We start from the raw sequence: 18,873 nt of genomic DNA, 5'->3' as shown, positions 1-18,873 counted from the left end.
TTACCAAATTGAAGTGATTATAGTAATTTTTGATGCTTTCTTTCTCTTTAGCTTTTATTTTATAATTAAGTGCTTATATAAAGTTGCAGTTTTCTGATTCTGTCTCTTTCTTTATTACCTTGTTCAAAGCTTTGTAAACCTTTGCCTTTTTGTTTCAGGTAGGAAGGCTCCTCTCAACATTTCTTGTAAGGCAGGTCTAATGGCGATGAACTCTCTCAGCTTTTGTTTGTCTGGGAAAGCCTTTATTTCTCCTTCATATCTGAAGGATAACTTTGCTGGATAGAGGATCCTCGGCTGATGGTTTTTGTCTTTCAATATTTTTAATGTGTCATTCCACTCTTCCCTAGCCTGTAGAGTTTCTGTTGAGAAATCTACTAATAGCCTGATCAGGGTTCTTTTGTAAGTTATTTTCTTTTCTCTGGCCATCCGTAATATTCTTTCTTTGTCATTGACTTTTGACAGCTTTAATATAATGTGCCTTGTAGAAAGTCATTTTGCATTGAGAAAATTAGGAGTTCTATTAGCTTCGTGTACTTATATATCCAGTTCCTTCCCCAGGTTTGGGAAGTTCTCAGCTATTATTTCTTTAAATAAGCTCTCTGCTCCTTTTTCCCTCCTTCCTTCTTCTGGGATACCTATTATCCTTACATTGCTTTTCCTAATTGAGTTGGATATTTCTCATAGAATTTCTTCATTTTTAAAAAACCTTAGTTCTCTCTCCTCTTCTACCTGAAACATTTTTAGATTTCTATCTTCAAGCTCACTAATTCTCTCTTCCATATGGTCTGCTCTATTTCCAATGCTTTCTCCTTTATTTTTCATCTTATTGATTGTGTTCTTCAGCTCCAGAATTTCTGTTTGTTTGTTTGTTTGTTTTTTCAGTATCAATCTGTTTGGTGAAGTACCCCTCTTCATTAATTTTATTCCTAGGCTCATTGAACTGTCTTTTTGAGTTTCCTTGTAGTTTGTTGAGTTTCTTCATGACAGCTATTTTGAATTCTCTGTCAGTTTGATTGCAATCTTTGATGACTTCAACTTTGATTTCTGGAGAGTAGTCATTTTCTTTCTGTGCTGTGTTACTGTAGTTCTTGATGGTGCTTGATGAATTGTTCCTTTGCTGACACATTTGTGATAGTAAACACCTTTCTTATTTGGGTAAGGCTTTGGTTACTTTGATTCTGAGCTGCTTCTGGTTTTATTTGAGAGCCTGCACTTTCCGCCTCCACTGCCTCTGCCAGAGGCATCATCAGCGCCCTCCTTGTGCCGCTTGTGCCTCCAAGGCTGCTGGTACCTTGCTGCTTATGATGTTACTGTAGTCATGGGTATTGCCACCAAGGTCACCAGGCTGTGAGCACCTCTGTTGCTTCTGGGGTCACCTGGGTCTTGTGTTCCCTGACTGGCTGTCCATGGGCTTGGGTGCTGCTGCTGTGTGTACCACCTGCGCTGCTGCTCCTGGGTTATCTGGAGGTGCTGACAGCACTGCTGCTAGGAGTGTTGGGTTCATGGTGTTGCTGCTGCTGCCAGGGGCCCAGGGTCTTATATGCATCTCCTGCTGCTGGTAGGGCTGGTGTCAGGGGTGCCACCACTGGGGGCTAGGTCATGGGAATTGTTGTGGCTCCTGAAGCCTCAGGTCACAGAGACCACCTGCCACTGCTGGGGGAGGGGAAGGGGCTGAGCTGCAAGTCTGTCGCTGCTCCTGCAGCCTCTGGTGTCTGGAGCCAGTGTGCTTTTTGAAACTTCAGGTCACAGGCACCACCACCACTGCCAGGGGTATTCACGTCTTGGATACAGCCCTCCTGCTGGATGGGCTGGTGTTGGAGGCTGGGTCACAGGTATCTACTAGTTCCTGGAGTCTCCAATCATAGGTCTGCAGTGATTCCTGGCACCTCTGCAAGTGTGAGCTGCCTGGATTCCTGGAGCCTCCATTCATGGGCCTTACCTCAGTTCCTGTGGCCTCAGTTTGCTGGCACTGCTGCAGATCCTGGAACCTCTGGTTTCAGGAGCTGCTGCCACTGCACCCCTAGTTTCACTGCCTCCAGGAGGTTCAGTACACCCACCTTCAGATGTATAGATGTATGGATGTCTTAGGCATTCTAGTGTACTGTGCAGAGTCCTCTGTTGGTCAGTGAATGTCCTACTGGTTGTAACTTAGAGGGAAGAGAGAAAAGAACAACTTACTCCGCCATGATGCTGACGTCACCCCCCTGAATGTATTCTAGGTACAAGTCCTTCATCAGATACATGCTTTGCAAATATTTTTTCCCAGTCTGTATCTTGTCTTTTCATTTGTTTAATGGTGTCTTTCAAAGAGCAGAAGTTTTTAATTTAAAAATTTTTAAAGTTCTTGTCAATTTGTTCTTTTATGGATGATGCTTTTGTTGTATTTAAGAAATCTTTGCCCAACCCAAAGTCACAAAGGTTTTATGCTGTTTTCCCCTAAAGATTTTGTCACCTTTGTACGTTTTGGCCTATGATTCATTTTTAGTTACCTTTTGTATCTGGTGCAAGCTATGGATTGAAGTTTATTTTTTAGCATATAGATGTCCAATTGTTTCCAGCAGCATTTGTGGAAGAGACTATACATTCTGAACTGCATTGCCTTTGTACCTTTGTCAAAAATCAGTTGTCCATATATGGTCTATTATATAAGTCTATATAATAGGTCTGTTTCTGGACTTTATTGTGTTCTATTGATCTATTTGTCTTTCTTGATACCAATACCATACTGTCTTGACCACTGTAACCTAAACCAGGTTGTGATAGCCCTGAAACTTTGTTCTTCTTTTTCAAAGTTGTTTTAGCTATTCTAGGTTTTTTTAATTTTCATGAATTTTAGAATCAGTTTGTCAATTTATACAAAAAAAGCCTGCTGGGATTTTGATTGGAGTTGCATCGTGTCTGTGGGTCACTTCAAGTCTTCCAACTCATGAACAAGGTATATCTCTCTTTTTTAGGTAATCTTTAATTTCTAAAATGTTTTGTAGTTTACAGGTTTTGCATGTATTTTTACAGATTTAGCCTTAAGTATTTCATATTTTCATGCTATTGTAAATGGTATTTTTAACTTCATTGTTCGGTGGTTTATTGCTAGTGTATAGAAAACAATTGGGTTTTGTATATTAATCTCATATTCTGCAACCTTGCTAAACTCACTTAGTAGTTCTAATACTTTTTTGTAGTTCTTTTTTGTATATTCCATTGGATTTTCTATATGGACAATCATGTTATATAAAAAAAGTTTTCTCATAAATAAGTATATAAATAAGTTTTTCTTTGTCTTTTCTAGTCAGGATGCCTTTTACTTCTTTTTCTTGCATTTTTGTACTGGCTAGAACCTCCTCCACTGGCTGACCCTTCAACAAAGTTAAATAGAAGTGATGAGAGCAGACATTATTATCTTGTTCCTGATCTTAGGTGGAAAGCATTTGGTCTGTCATCATTAAATTTGATGTTAGCTGTAGGTTTTTCAGAGATGCTCTTTATCAGGATGAGAACATTGCTTTCTATTCCTAGTGATAAAGTTTTGTTTTGTTTTAACCAGGAATATTAGATTTGGCAAATGTTTTTTCTGCATCTACTGAGATAATCATATAGTTTTTCTTCTTTACTTTGTTATATGGTGAATTACATTTATTAATTTTCAAATATTAACCCAACTTTTCATTTTTGGGATAAAATCCACTTAGTAATGATGTCTTATGTTGGATTTTATTAGATAATTTTTAAAAGAAATTTTGCAGCAATATTCTCTTTATAGGATGTGTTACAGCTTGCAATTATTTTGTTTCTTTTTCTTTTGAATGGAGTGTAAGCCTCTTGAGTACAGGTTCTGGCAATGCAAAATATGTTTTGTTTACCATTTTATCCCCAACACCTCGTTCAGGACTGGCACATAGCAGTTGCCCAGCAAATATTTTGTTGTTGAAAGCAGTGTCAGGAGATAATGCTGGAGAAGTACATCTCATCATGAAGGGTCTCACCTACCGGGCTAAGGAATTTGGAGTGTATCCTGGAGACATTGGGAAGCCATTGAAGGATTTTGAGAAAGGAGTGACACTCTGGTGATGGAAAACAGAGTGAAAGGGAATAAGCCTGATGACTGGAAGATCACTTTCCCAAATTATTGAAGAAATCCAACAGAGAGATGTCAAGGGCTTCAACTAGGGCAGTGGCCATAGGACAGAGAAGAAAGAGGTGTGAGTGATATTAAGAAGGTAGGATAGAGACCACATGAGGGACTGTATGTGAAGGGAGTGGAAAGGAGGATCTAGGATACTGTTAATGAACTAGGAGGGTTGTTATTGGGAGGTTGGAAGGACTTATGGGTTGAGGGGTTATGGGACAGCCACGTGGGGAGTCTCAGGTGGCATCTAAGCACGTAGGTTTGGAGACCTGTGCTCTGAAAGTATGGATTTGGATCATTCATATAGTGGTGGCAATTAAAGCCAGGGGAGTGTTGGGAGCTCCTCTTCTATAGTACCCTGTACTTATCTCTACTGTGGTGCCTATCACACCCCGTAATACTGGCTGCCTTCTCAGCTAGATGGGGGAACTCCTTGAGGACAGAAGCCAAGAATCCTTAGGACTTGCACTGTGTCTGATAATTAGTAGGGACTTAGTAAGTGTTTGTTGAAGGGTTTGAGTCATGGCTCGGCCACTTTCTGCTTCTAAAACTAAACGAGTTGCTTAATCTGTAAGTACTTCAGTTTTCTCACCTGTAAAATGAAGAAAATATCTACCTCATAAGTTTGTTATAAGTATTAGATGAGATAAAGAACATTTGGTACCTCAATAAATGTTAATTCCCTTCCATCTTATTGAATAGAGTCTAAAATATTTTAGGGAAAAACAGCTATAGATAAAAATCCTTTCAGTTTTTTGAAGACCCCAGCAAGAGAGATCTTGGGTCCTATGGAGGCCTAATTTCTTCATGTTTTAATTTCTTTTAATAATGATATACTTTGCATTTAGGCTTGCGTGCCATACTTAAAACACCAAATGGGCAATTGTTTTTCATTCTAGTTTAGAGAGATGAAACTATTATGAAAAGTCTATATTATAATTGTTGCCAGTGCACTTAAACATGACAGTACATCTGACAAAGCTATGGGTCCATTCCACAGTTTTCCTTTGAATCATTAGACTCAAAAACTGAAAAGTAAATATTCCCTTTAATATTGAATCTAGTAAAAGTCATAAAGCACATGTAATGGTGGTTATGCTAGTTTTGAAAAATCTAGTTTGTTTTGAATGCTAATAAACCTAATTATTGGCCTGGCTTAGGAGTAATATTTTAAATATTTTTCTCCAGGTTTCTGTTTATCCTCACTTTTCTCTTGGTTAATAGAATCGCTTTTCTAGTTATATTAAAGACTTTTTTGAGAAGGAATACTTAACTGATTAGTAATCTTGGTTAAGAAAAATGCTAGATGAATTGTTTCTTTTAAATTGCCAAGAAAACCAAAGTGACCTCAATGAAAAAAAGAATCAGATTAGAAAATAATAAATAAATAAATAATAAATTGCCAAGAGCAGAGAATGAAAACCATTTGTATATGGGAGTATTCATTTCCAGACAATAATAACAGACTTGAGTTGCTGAACTAATAATTTAACGTTTTGTTAATAAAGAGATACTGAAATTGTGGTTATTATAAACTTATGTGGAGTGGTACGAAGCTCTGCACAGTGGAAAAGGAACCGGGAATTGGGAAGCCTGGGTTCAAGGTTTGGTGCTAACTCACTTTGTCACTTCAGGCAAGACCCTTAACTCTGAGGCTTAATTTTCTCATATGAAAAATGAGATTGGACTACATTTTTCTGCCTGCTTAAAAACTTCTGTGATTCTAATTATGTGACTATGCAGTGAATAATGGTATAATTAGTCTTGATGGGGTAGTGGGTCAGTCGGTGCCTTCCCCTCAATGAACGAATCCAGTATATGGCTTTGTCAGTGTGACTGTGAGACCAGCAGAGATGTACCTGGTAGTCAACAACTGACTGAAGAAAGTTAAGATTTGCATAGACCATAGATTAGGAATGGCCACATGCTTTACAAGGGGATTCCCGTCAAGACTGTTTTTAAATGATGACCCCTGAGCCCCATTTTAAGTGGGAAACTTTTCAGGAAAGTATTGAGGAACAGTGGCACAAGTCTGTCACCTGGATTTTCATCTCCGCTCTGCCACTTACAGTAACTGGTGGCCAGCGGGTCTCTGCACCTCTCTCCATGCCTATAAACATAGGAGCACGATTCCACAACCAGTGGTGTGCCTGGTTTCTAAGGGGGGCTTTCTTGGGATCCAGGACATTACACTGATTCTCTTATATCTTTGGAAACTTTTGATATTTAGGTTAAAAGGATTTTGGCCAAACCATTAAATCAAACTGATGACTTCCTTGAATTTTCTGATGGGTTTTGACTCCAAATATATGGAACAGAAAAGGTCCAAAACTAGGTTTTTATAGTTTCTCTCCTGGTCTATGAGAGCCCACTATCCTGACTCTCTACATCAGGACCTTCCTTCCCTCTGGTTCTGCTGTCAAATTCAACTTCAGCTACACATCTGAGAACTCTCTATTGCCCTGAGAATCATGACCAAAAATATACTGGTTTAATTTATTTCATTTCCATGTGCTTTTAGCTAATGTAGGTGCTTTTAATAGAGCTAATAAGAGATGAGTAATTACATTTCACTTAAAATCTACTCAATGTTTTCATCTATGTGGATGTTATATTTAGTCTGTATTACAGGTGGCTGTTTTAATGGCTCGTATGGCTTTTTAAAATTAATAAATTTAAAAAGTATAAGCCAAGACTATTTTTAAGCTATAGTCTCAGTGCCACAGAAATTTGTAGTTGCTCAAAGACATTAATAGCTAATTTGGCAGCGACTCATTAAAGAAAGATATTTCTGTTCTCAGGTCATCCTGAAAGCACTAATTTTATTTTATTTTTATTTATTTTATTTTATTATTTTTTGTGTGTGTGAGGAAGATCTGCCCTGAGCTAATATCTATGCCAATCCTCCTCATTTTTTGCTGAGGAAGACTGGCCCTGGGCTAACATCCGTGCCCATCTTCCTCCACTTTATATGGGACGCCGCCACACCATGGCTTGACAAGTGGTGCCTCGGTGCGTGCCCGGATCGAACCTGGGCCGCCAGCAGTGGAGCGCGCGCACTTAATCGCTGGGCCACGAGGCCGGCCCCTGAAAGCACTAATTTTAATCATAGCACTTACCTTCGGACACATTTTCCTCTCTCATTATTAATTAATAGTTGTATAATAGAGTAAAATCTACAATCTTGGGAGGAAAGCCAAGTAAAACGAGAATGAAATGCCTTCACCCCACTTTAAATCTTCCTGAGTCAGGCACAAGGCTAGCTTGGGAGAGCTGTCCTGAGGGGCAGGTGTCGTCTCTGACCTGTGTTTTAAGTGTATATTCCTTACTTTTAATGAAGTTTTTGTTGTTTGTTAGAGTATTGTTTTCATTCATGTCTGAGAGCGACATTGCTGACAAGATCACTTCCTAAGTCAGGGATATACAGATATAGATGTCAAATTTCCTTAATATTAACCTTCCATGTGTTTTCAAATCCTTTCACAAAGTACAAAAATATTGTGTAGTGAATGTCATTCAAAATAGGTTCAGGCTACCCAGAAATAATGTAAAAGAAATGTTCTTTAGAGCATTTACGTCAGCTGTGCCTTCCAACAATAAACCCCAGGCACAGTCATTTAAGAACACATATGGATAGATCTAAAGGTGCTGACTTAACGTCGCCGTGTAACTGAGCCTTGAGAAAGATCCTTAACTTTGTTGGGCCTTTCTCTTCCATAAACTAGGGATGAAATTATCTGTCTCATAGGAATGTCATGAGGATTAAATGAGCTCATCAATGTAAAGTCCTCAGCATGGTGTCTGGCATGTAGCAAGTGCCTAATAAATTACAAATACTATTAGTATTATTTATTTTGTACTGAATTTATTACTTTAATTTTTATCTTCTAAAGGAAGTTTTCAGGGGTCCCCCCTTTTCCTCTTTCTTATGATTAGCTGATACTTTATGCTCCCCTTCGACTTTGGTACAATGGTGAATTTGGGGAAGGTAGAGCTAGGCTCCCTTTCCGGCACATCTTATTCCCCTCATCCCTCCAGCACATGCCCCAATAGCTCTTGTCCAGCAACCCAAAAAGACCCATTTCTGAAAGCTTTGGTCTTGGCCAGCTTCCCCACAGCCCCTCCAAAGGTGTAGCAGATACCGGCTGAAGTGGCTCAGCAAAGGCAGCTCAAAGTAGACGAAAAGGACGAGCTGGGACTCTGAGATCTGGGTTCTTACCAGTTTGTTGGTTGTCTTTGGCTAAGTTAATTCACAAATCCACCATCTATGGGTTGTTGTGCAGATCGAATTATAATGTAAGTGCAAGGACTTTTGGAAAAGGCCGTTCAGACAATAGTTATTATGAAACCTCATCTTTCACAGCTCAGCTCAAGCTACTTGTCTATAAAATTGTTGCTGACAGAATGCTGCCCCAGCCCCGCTCTCCTGCCCCAGAGAGAACTGACCTTCTTGAGTTCCCTCTGTACATACCCCATCACAGCATGTTTGCCTTTCTGCCTCCACACAGTAGACAGTCTTTGTTTTAAGTTTAGAAAATGTTGCGATTTTTACACTCTCATAGAACAAACAGAACCAACTTTGAGTCATGTTTCAAATTGGTACAGCTGATTTCTGTGTTATCATGTGTCATGTTCTACCAGGAATCTCACATTATTCTCTTTTCCTCTGCTCTGTTAAAACATTGAGGAGATATAATAATTTCAGGAATGGCATGTTGTGATGTGTTATGACTCCTGTTATCATGAATTTATCCTATATATGAACTCAAATGGATCAAGCTCTTCCTGTGGGCTGCTTGTTTTGTTTTTTCCTGGTAGTCCTGTCTTAAATAACATGGGTCCAGTCTTTGAATTTTTATTGGGGTTCATAATAAAGCTTTATAGTTGGTTCTCACCATCTGGATCACACTGAGGAAGGGGAAAGAATTGGACTTTCATTTTGCAATTATTTTAACCTTGGCCAATGGAAACTTTTCTTAGCTTCTTGTGTGGGTCAGCAATTTAAAGTTGCAAAATCCATAGAAATTATAGATCATTGTGGGCTTATCCTAGAAGTTCTGAATCAGTAAAGGAGTGAACTGGGGGTCGCAGGCAGAGGACATGTGAGGACCCCTCCTGCTGTGTCACTGAGCGGTTAAGGGGACATATTATACCCGATCCTAAATGTTTTGTGTGCAGAAAGAGCTGTATAAATCCTAAATGTTGATGGCAGAGGACATTTTTGGCATGAAATATTGTTTTCTTTCTTCTTTGGCCAATGAAGAAATTAAAGTTATATCCTTTCTTTTCTTTCAGAGAGTAGGTCCTCTGTACGTATATGAGAACTGTTTTGAGAATTTTGCTTCCCACATTGTAATCTCTAATTAAATCTCTTTCACAGAGATGTGACTAGTATAGCACAAATCCCCCTTTTTCCCCCTAGGATAAGAGGTGCTTGTTTGGGCACACTTACGTGGCAGCCTCGCCCCACCGTCCCACTTGGGGTAGCCTTCCTCCTCTGCGCTCACTGCTCTTAGCCTCTGACCAGTTTCTCACACTTGTCAAGTGTCCCTGGCTTTCTGCTTGGGTAGAAGAATTGCATCTCCTCTGTAGGCTAAGTGTCTCCACTGGGGAGTTGTTGCTCACCTGTTTGCTGTAAGGTGTGTTACTAATACACATGAAAGTCCTGAAGTTTGCGTGATTCCTTTGTTTTAATGCATAAGAATGGATTCAAGGTTACCCCTGTCACAATGTCACTCCCAATCACTTGCATTGCATTGGGAATAACCCTGAGTGTGCCCATGAGACGGAATTAGGAATAGGAATGTCATCTGTCATGTGTTACACGGAAGGGGAAAAAAAAGGTTGAAAAGCACAGTGTTAGAGAATAAGCTCTTTGATCAAAATCTTTGTTTCTGACTAATTTTGTAACCCACACAGGTCCTAGCATGATGCCTCACACAGAGTAGGGGCTTGATACATTTCCTGAGTGAACTGATGAGTGCAACCCAATAGATAATACATTCCCCAGACCATTGTTCTGAAGAAGGAAAAAAATGTGCAGCATTTTGGGGTTGTGTTAGCATCACATTTCAAAAAAGTGAATTTCTTCCTTGCTAAAGTCTCACTCTGGATAGAAATTGAGTAGCACTGTGCTCACTGCCAGCCAGTACTGCTGTCTAGAACCATTGGATACAGGGTCCCTTTCATAATCCACCATCGCAATACTGTGCCTTATGTTTTTCTGCCTGGGTGGTTCTGGTAAAATTGTTATCACAAGTTGTTACCCTAAAGTGCAGCCTATTCTGAAGGAATAGGTGGCTGATAGTATCATTTGAGGACTAAGAAATATTTGTCTAGACATTTGATCCAATCTGTATTTTTATTTAATGTGTAACTGGTGAGAAAATAGCAAAGACAAATTTAAATGCTTGCATGTCTAACCTTGTCACAGTGTCTGAGCATTCATTCATCATCATTATCTTGGATTTCTGCAGCCAGCCGACTTCATAGGAAAGCAAGCACTGAAACAGATTAAAGCCAAGGGGCTGAAACGGAGACTGGTCTGCCTCACCTTGGCAACGGACGATGTTGATCCGGAGGGAAATGAAAGCATCTGGTACGATGGCAAGGTGAGCGCCAAGGGCCTCATGGCCAGGGCCCACTGCATCTTCTCTGCCACAGAAACCCTCCTTGTCTCTATCGGTTTCCTTTTAGAGTTTATTGCTATTTGTTTATCTATGGTGGGATGACACACTTTTGATTTCTGAGCTGACATTCAAGAAACAGAATCAGTTAACTGAAAGGAAAATGAAATGCTCATGTTTGAAAACACAAATGTCTATATGCTTTGATTAAGAAAATAAACCCAAGGACTTGAAATAGGTTGGGCAATGAGGAAGGTATGATTTAGTGGGTAAAATGATGTTTGCTCACCACATCCATATCTGTGAATGCAAGAGATGGATTTTATAAAGAATTTGGGGGCCAGCCCGGTGGCATAGTGGTTGGGTTCGTGTGCTCCACTTTAGCAGCCTGGGGTTCGTGGGTTTGGATCCCGGGTGTGGACCTATGTCCCGCTCGTCAAGCCATGCTGTGGCGGCATCCCATATACAAAATAGAGGAGGATTGGCACAGATGTTAGCTCAGGGACAATCTTCCTCACCAAAAAAAAAAAAAATTTGGCATTCTGATTTAGCTTCTTGGGGATTTTTTCAGGAGGAGGCAAATCTAACCTTAGCACATTAGCAGAAAAAAATTTCCAAATGAAAACATCTGTAACAATAGAGGGTCGAACCTTAGAAAGTAAAAGTGAAAAGTAGAAACCATTTGGTTCTTCAGAAAGAGTAAAATGACCTTCTCACTGTGGAATGTTACATTTCATTGACTCTATGGGTGTCCAGTAAAACCAGATATTTTACCAACAGAACTTCATTTCCTCCACTTTTTGTGACTATTTATAAAACTCAATTTGGTAAAGATTTCCCTCTGTTTTAGCTGGGTTACCAGGCAGATGTGGGACACTCAGCTTCTACCATGGGGCTGGCGCAGGGCCTTCCAGGCTCATCTAAACAGCTGTTCCACACTGAACAGGGTCTGCTTGGTCAGGACCCAAAGACTCAGGGATTCCGTGCCTGGGTTTTTTCTCACACGCTGCAGCCTACTTGATATTTGTTTCCATTTCCCCCATCTCTTCAGTGACACAAGAACCCTGGAAGTGGGGAAAGCCAGTGGCGTCAAATCTCAGCCTTTGGATCACTAAAGAAATGGCCATTTGGGCTGAGGCATGGGTCAGTTTGATGTAGAACTAGCGTCTACAGAGTTTCTACTATGTGCTGGCTATTTTTCATGTGCTCTCCTGTCTAATTTTACAGCACCCCCCTCAGATATATATGATCATCCCCATTTTAAAGATGAGGCTTTAGGGCTCAGAGAGGTGAAGTAACTTGCTTGAGGTTACACAGTTAGTGATTGACAGAGCTGATTTCTGACCCAGATATAGGTGGACTTTGAATTGCTCATCCTTTCTTCTAAGCCATGCTGAGTACTCCAGTTTGCTTCCTTCTTGGTCTCTGCTGATGTCCCGCTATATCTTCTTTAGCACTGAATTATATACCCAGAGTTCTTGTACATCTGAGTAGCAGGCGGATGCTATTAGACACTAGGAAGCCAACAGCCTTCTCTCCAATCTCCAGCTCTTTTTCAATTGTATTGAGCTTGCTCTTCTGTTTGAACCATTCCTGCTCTTACTGCACTGTCTCCCCTTCCTCTTTCTGTTCTAAATCTCTGGTTCAGCCCTCTTTTCTTAACAGCCTCTTCCTCTAATTTCAGATTTGCCCACGATTTCCACTGATACCCACCCCTGCCGTTAACTAACTGCCAGACCTGATCTTAGCTTCTCTGGCCTCAGTTGTCTCATCTATACAATGAAGCCATTGGATGAGATAATGTCAAGGTTCTTTCCACCTCTAATTAAGTTTCCCCCCCTCATTATATCTCCCCCACCTCATCTTTCTTTTGTTTTACATTTTTCACTCTATTCTCATCCAGCTTTCTCAGTCTTTCTAGTACAGTCCATGCCCATCCTTCTACTGACATTCTGCTTTACTTGCCCACGGAATGAAGGAGAGATTATGCTATAATATTCTTTATGTAACCCCACATCAACCATGAGCAACTGTCAGATTTTTAGCTATCTTAAATATGACCATACCCAAATTAGAGTGAAAAAACCTGGAAACCTGTACCTTAAAATTACACAACATTATATGTCAATTATATCTCAAAGCTGGGGTGAAAAACCCCTGGAAACCCAAGTTCCATTTTTGAATTTTATTTTCTTTGCCATATCTGTGCACTGAGTTTACATGCTGTATTTTTCATCTTTCCTACTATATGCCATTGCCTACAGAGCTGCTAATCCAATTGTAGTTTCTTTTATTAATCTCTCGAATTTCCAATATCAGCTTGTCTGCTCTTTGCTGTTTAGTAGGGTCACCCTTTTTATCATGCCAATGACCCTCTTTATACTCTGGAATGCATTGAAATATTTTTTGCTTTTCATTTCCTGACGTTGTCTGGACTTATGCTGCCTTTGGTATTTGGTATTCTATTCCTGCAGATATTTCCAGCACTGGAGATAGGGTACACATTTATTCATTTATTCAACAAATTTGAGAGTCTGCTATGTGGCAGCAGTATTCTAGGCACTAGGGATGCAGCGGTGAACAAAACAGACAAGAATCTGCCCCTGTAATGGAGCTTACATTCCAGGGGAGGGAGAGAGACACAACGGAACAAGATAAATAAAATAAATGGCATGTGGGAGGGTGGTTAGTGCCCTGGGGAAAAGCAAAGTCCAATTGGGAGATGGGCAGTGCTGGAGGGAGGGATTGTGATTTTAAATAAGGTTTAATTTTTAAAACTCAGTGCATAAGGGTGGGCGTGAGAAAGGCTTTCATTAGTTATAAAAGCAGATTTGCTGCAAAGTAAGTTTTAAAGAAGAAGTTTTAGGGAAAGGAAGTTTGGAGAGTTTAGAAAATTTTCTTTTTCATTATTTATAAACTAACGCACACAGAGATAGCCAAAGAAACACAATACCTCATCCAACTTAAATTATGTTGCCTCCTTCAAAGGCCATTTGCCATGTTACCTTCTCTAGGTCACTTAGAGGCGTCTTTAGCCTCGTCATTAAGAGAGGAATGAAAGAAGGCTAAAAATAAACGAGGCTTGTTTACATCAGTAAAAAGAAGGCCAGTGTTTGACTTCACAAGAACATGAGGATGAGACTCTACTAGGGAGAGTGTAGGGACAGGTGGTTCTTGCAATCACTGAGCAAAAGGAAGGAATGGATTTAATTGAATCTGGGAGATTTTAAGGTAGAATGATATAAAATTAACGCTAGGGGAAACCTTTCCATGGAGATGAAATAATAAAAGGAAAGGTCAGATTTCTGAAATACTCGGGACTGCTAACCCCTGGGTTAGAGAGAAATTAAAGGAGAAATGAAAGTAATCTAGCAGAAAGCAAAGCATTCAATAAATATTTTTAAAATAGCACTCACCTAATAAATATGCTATTTCTTTAAGTTACTAATGCAGAAGTAACTGCACAATGAATGACTACGGGGACTTTAGGAGTTGGGAAGGCCTGAGGAAAGGGTGTGCACAGTCTCTGAAGAGGGCTTGTGGGTTTTTGACCCAGTGAGTTAAGGGATTTGGCCAACAGGCTTGCTCAGACCTCTTCCTGTTTTCTTAAAATGTCCAAGGAAATCACGTTAACTTTCTCAGGGCTCCAAGTGCAGACCTCTGTTTTACAGACTGGGAACTGAAACCAAAGTTACCAAGAAAGTCTTTCAAAAAGCAATGATTAAAACCCCAACCTCCCTGACCCCAACCCCTGCCTTTTACCACTTAACTATGATCCAAAGGAGAAGAGCAATTATAAAACGCGTGTGTTATCGGAGCAGCACCTTGGCAGTTAATCATCTGCCAGAGAGAAGCTTTTACTAATGAATGCATTCACGTTGGTTTTTTTTTTTTTTTAAATCAACTAGTTCTTCACCATAATAAGTTCAGAAATTACATGGACAGCTTCTGATTTGGGGTTTCAACGAGATAATTAAAAACTGGGGCTACAGAGATAGGAGTCTGTATTTAAGGACGTAAATGTGTTATCATCGAAAAGACTAGAAATGCTATAATAAGACTGTTGACTGTAGTGGGCTCTCTGCTGAGGCAGCTGAAGGATCCCCGGGCTGATTCATGTCCATGAACGTTTGTGAGCACTTGTGAGCACCAGCGACGCGCAGAACCGCTTGCTACAGCGAGGCTGGAAGGTTTAGGGCATCTTCGTGCAGCCAAGAGAAGCCATTTTGAGTAGGGCTGTAGATCACACTTTGCTTTTATTGTCTTCTTCTTTTTAGAAATGTAGCGTTTAACCTGACATTTCTGTGTGGTAATTTTTTTGCATTTTACTCTGCTTTTCTTTCTTCTCTTTCATCCTTTCCTCTAGATCTGGTTTCCACTAATCCTCTTATCTTCTAATCAGGCTTGTTATACAGATAGTTTTTGTAGCATAAACCCTTTGTTTCCATCTCCTAAGTTTTGATTCCTTGTTCGCAGTCTTTTTCTCTGGTTTGCCGTCCCAAGTTATCCTATTTCATCCTCCTTAATTTTGATTGTTCCCGCCTAACTCCATGTCTCCACGCGATCCTGGAAAGTTTCATCCCCCTTCTCTGCCCACCTAGTTCCCCCCACCTTCACAATGTGGAACAAATCCTGCCTTAATTATGTATACTGCCTTGGCTTCCTGGTTATGTTTTCTCATATTTCTATGTTAATTCCTCAACTAGGCCAGACGCTCAGGCGGGTGGGAACCAGGCCTCTATTCATTCTCTTGAGTGTCCAGCAAAATGTTTTGTCCATGGTAGAGTTAGAGAGGGTCAAGTTAACATTTATTTAGTGCTTAGCAATTTCCAGGAATTGTTAAATGCTCCATATATTCATATAGAATGTTCATTCACAGTGACTATTGATATATTAATGAATAGTTTAATGCAGCACTATTGTGGCAGGCCATTTTCTATACCCCAACAGGAACAGATGACTACATTTGCATTTGGATTTATAGATTTTTCTCCCTTGTACCTATTATTGCCATGCTAGTTTGATGATAAAAGAGACATTTTAAAGTTTAAAATGAAAATCTTTGATTCTTCTTCCTATCAGATCTCTTGGCATGGAACTGAGCAAAATAGTGCTGGGTGTTAAGAAACTAGGTGTTATTATTTAAAACTGAGATTTCAGAGTAATATAGATACATATTTTGAGAATTATTTTTCATAATTTGTAAATTTTCATTAATCTCAAGAAAGTGAAGTTTTCTTCCTGGCATTGTCCCCACAGATAGTACATCATAAGACTTTCAGACTGTAAGTTGAGTCTATCTTTTGAGGGTTTCCTCTGGGGAGGAGGAGGAGCATGCAGCTGTGACCAAGACGCTGAGGACTGTTGGGTCTCCTTCTCAGGTGGTTGGCAACACGACGTCTGGAAGCTACAGTTACAGCATCCAGAAGAGTCTGGCTTTTGCCTACGTCCCTGTGGAGCTCAGTAAAGTAGGACAGCAAGTGGAAGTTGAACTACTAGGCAAAAATTACCCAGCAACCGTCATACAAGAGCCCTTGGTATTGACGGAACCAACCAGAAACCGGCTTCAGAAAAAAGGTGGAAAGGACAAAATTTGAAAAAGACCTTCAGCAGGCAACTGAATTATGGTTGCTATGTGGCTGTACTGGAAATTACAATTGATTCCTTGGGGAATATGGGTAATGGAGAATTCATTTCAAAATCATCAAATTCTAGATTTAGAATCTGAATAAAACCTTTCTCTTAATTCTCTTCTAAGCAAGATAGAATAATGGATCAGTGATTTACATTGTTCTTTCAAATGAAGAAATTTGAAATGAATATTACCCTATATTGTTGTTTTGGAACTCAATCAGCAAAACATTTAGGTTTTTGCTAATATACAATCATTATTATAACTGAATTAGAGGACATTATATAATTTTCGGATCATATGCATATGGTTCTTGTTAGCTGAAAACAAATGAATAAATTATGTTTTACATACAAACAAATGCAATACAGTTGATGGACTTACTTCATTGAGAAATATTAGTTGAATAAGGGATAGTTTTAATTTTTCATAATATATCTGTGATGAAAACAGTAAAATTTAATGTTGATATATAACACTTTTATTCAATTCTCTGAAATATTTATTTTCTTAATGACTTCCCTGCAAGCAGTTTTATGGGACATCATTATTGTCATTTCAAAGGTTGTTTTAGAAGAGAATAAATAGCAAGGAAGAACAGAGTCTTCCAAAGGAAGCAGTACTTGTAAACCTTCTAAAATGAAGCTGAAACATAAATAGATTCTGCCAGTACAAACACAGTGTGAATACTGAATTAATGCAAGTTGACATCACACTGTGCCATTCTGAGTATCATTTCACAAAGCATTTGACATAGCAGATCAAACAAGAGCTTAAGAGCTGGCAGGATTGCCCTTAGCGTTGTATGTGGCAAGAAAAAAATCCACTTAGAAATAATTCTTTGATATAGTTCTTGAAATTATTGCAGTTTAGTTGACTGAATAAATCAAATTTCTTGTGAAAGGTAGTTTATCATTTATAATTTATGTTATACACACACATTTGTTACACACTTATTGAACTTTTCCTAGGTATTAAAGAAAGCTGAATGTGAAGCACAATAAGATTCTGTAATTAGAAAAGATTTTAAAATAATGTTTTAACTGGTAAGTTTTGCAAAGGTGCCAAATTTACATTTTAAAGGTTTGATGAAAGCAATCATATATTAGAACTCTTCAACATGCCATTCATTTCTCTTTGGTATGTCCTTTTACATAAGAAAAGGAGGAAATCCTCTTGGTAACAAACATTTCCTAATTACCAATAATATTATCCATCCCTCCATCCCAGTTCTGGTATCAAGTGCTGGTTAAAGTCTTTCGCTGGGGCTTGGAGATCCAGCTTCTCATTCTCTGCCTCTCTTAGCCCTATGACCTTAGGATATTCATTTACCATCGCTGGATTCCTCCTCTGCAAAACAGACCCCTCTAGGTTTTTTGATACGATAATAACAAGAAGCCATAATGAAAGCACAACATTGAACTCATGTCATGCAGTTAAGACAGCACGAAAACAGATCAATTAAAAAATAGAACATTTAGATGAATATTGAATGTTTAAAGAAATGCTGCCCACAGTATAAAACAAGTCAACTTCCTAATTTCCTTAAGTTGCCCTCATTCCTTCTTTTGTGGCCTATTGGGTGCTTTAGGTCACCCCAGCCCTCCCACTCCCTCTTCAGCCAGTGGCCCTAGCTTAGGTACCAGGTTTGGCATCAGCCAATCCACAGGCTGACCAATGATCTACAACACAACTTGGCCTTGGAAAGATGAGCTGAGTTAACCAGCTTTCCTCTCCTGGGAATTTGAAGTGTGAGTCATCAGAGGATAAACTTATTTGTACTGAAAGTTGAAGCTGAGAAGATGCACAGATCTAAGAGTAGCTTTGAAGCCTTGGGGCCATGAGAGCTCCTGACAGGAAAGAGGCTCTGAGGGAGAGACTGAGAGTAAAAGACCAGTTCCTGAAGCTCCCAGCTCCTGCTGGCCCATCAGCCAGTTCTCAGGTGAAAACCTTGTAAAGCCACCAGCTGCTGGAAAGTGGACCATATATTGAGGTAGGCCTCGAAAGAATGAGGCCAGGGTTAGTGTCAGCCGTGAACAGCGAACAACCAGCGTGCTTGAAAGTACTCTAGTGATGTGCAGAAGCCCGTGTCTACTGCTTAGAAAAAGGTGATCTCAAGAATGTGGCGGTGAACGATAGGTGCTTTCTTCCCTTGAGCTGGAAAAGCTTCTTGGAGCTGCAAAAGCTCTTTCCAGTCAACACTTTACAAGATGTTTATGGATTTATGTTAGATTTATTAGCAACATTTATGTTGCTAATGTTCACATCCTAACTAATCTGTGTCTTTCTCCTTTTCTGCTGATGTGAAACGTGACAGAAAAAAACATTTTTTAAGTATGATGTGTGGAACATTAAATAGCAGACAGATTGTTCTGGAATTTTACTGAGAGGATTTTGTGTATATTTGAATTGAACAAAAAGAAAGGTTGACATTATTAGAAAACACAGCAACTGTGAAAGGAAGAAAGTTTCAGATACACAAATGGCATCCT

The 18,873-nt window shown here is 39.5% G+C and overlaps 1 protein-coding gene across 1 annotated transcript in view; it reads left to right on the top strand.

Moving 5' to 3' along the window:
* The window catches only part of DMGDH (dimethylglycine dehydrogenase), a 62,749-nt gene extending 46,095 nt beyond the window's left edge, over window positions 1-16,654 (top strand). The window contains exons 15-16 of the mRNA XM_058557174.1: window positions 10,600-10,734; window positions 16,131-16,654. Of these exons, the coding sequence (XP_058413157.1) occupies window positions 10,600-10,734; window positions 16,131-16,346 (351 nt within the window). The 3' untranslated portion in view covers window positions 16,347-16,654. The remainder of the gene's footprint in view (window positions 1-10,599; window positions 10,735-16,130) is intronic.
* Window positions 16,655-18,873: the final 2,219 nt, after the last annotated feature.

This window comes from Diceros bicornis, chromosome 1 (genome assembly GCF_020826845.1).
Source record: "Diceros bicornis minor isolate mBicDic1 chromosome 1, mDicBic1.mat.cur, whole genome shotgun sequence".
Lineage (NCBI taxonomy): Eukaryota > Metazoa > Chordata > Mammalia > Perissodactyla > Rhinocerotidae > Diceros > Diceros bicornis.
Note: the sequence above shows the minus strand (reverse complement) of the source record. Positions and strands in the feature narration are given on the sequence as shown.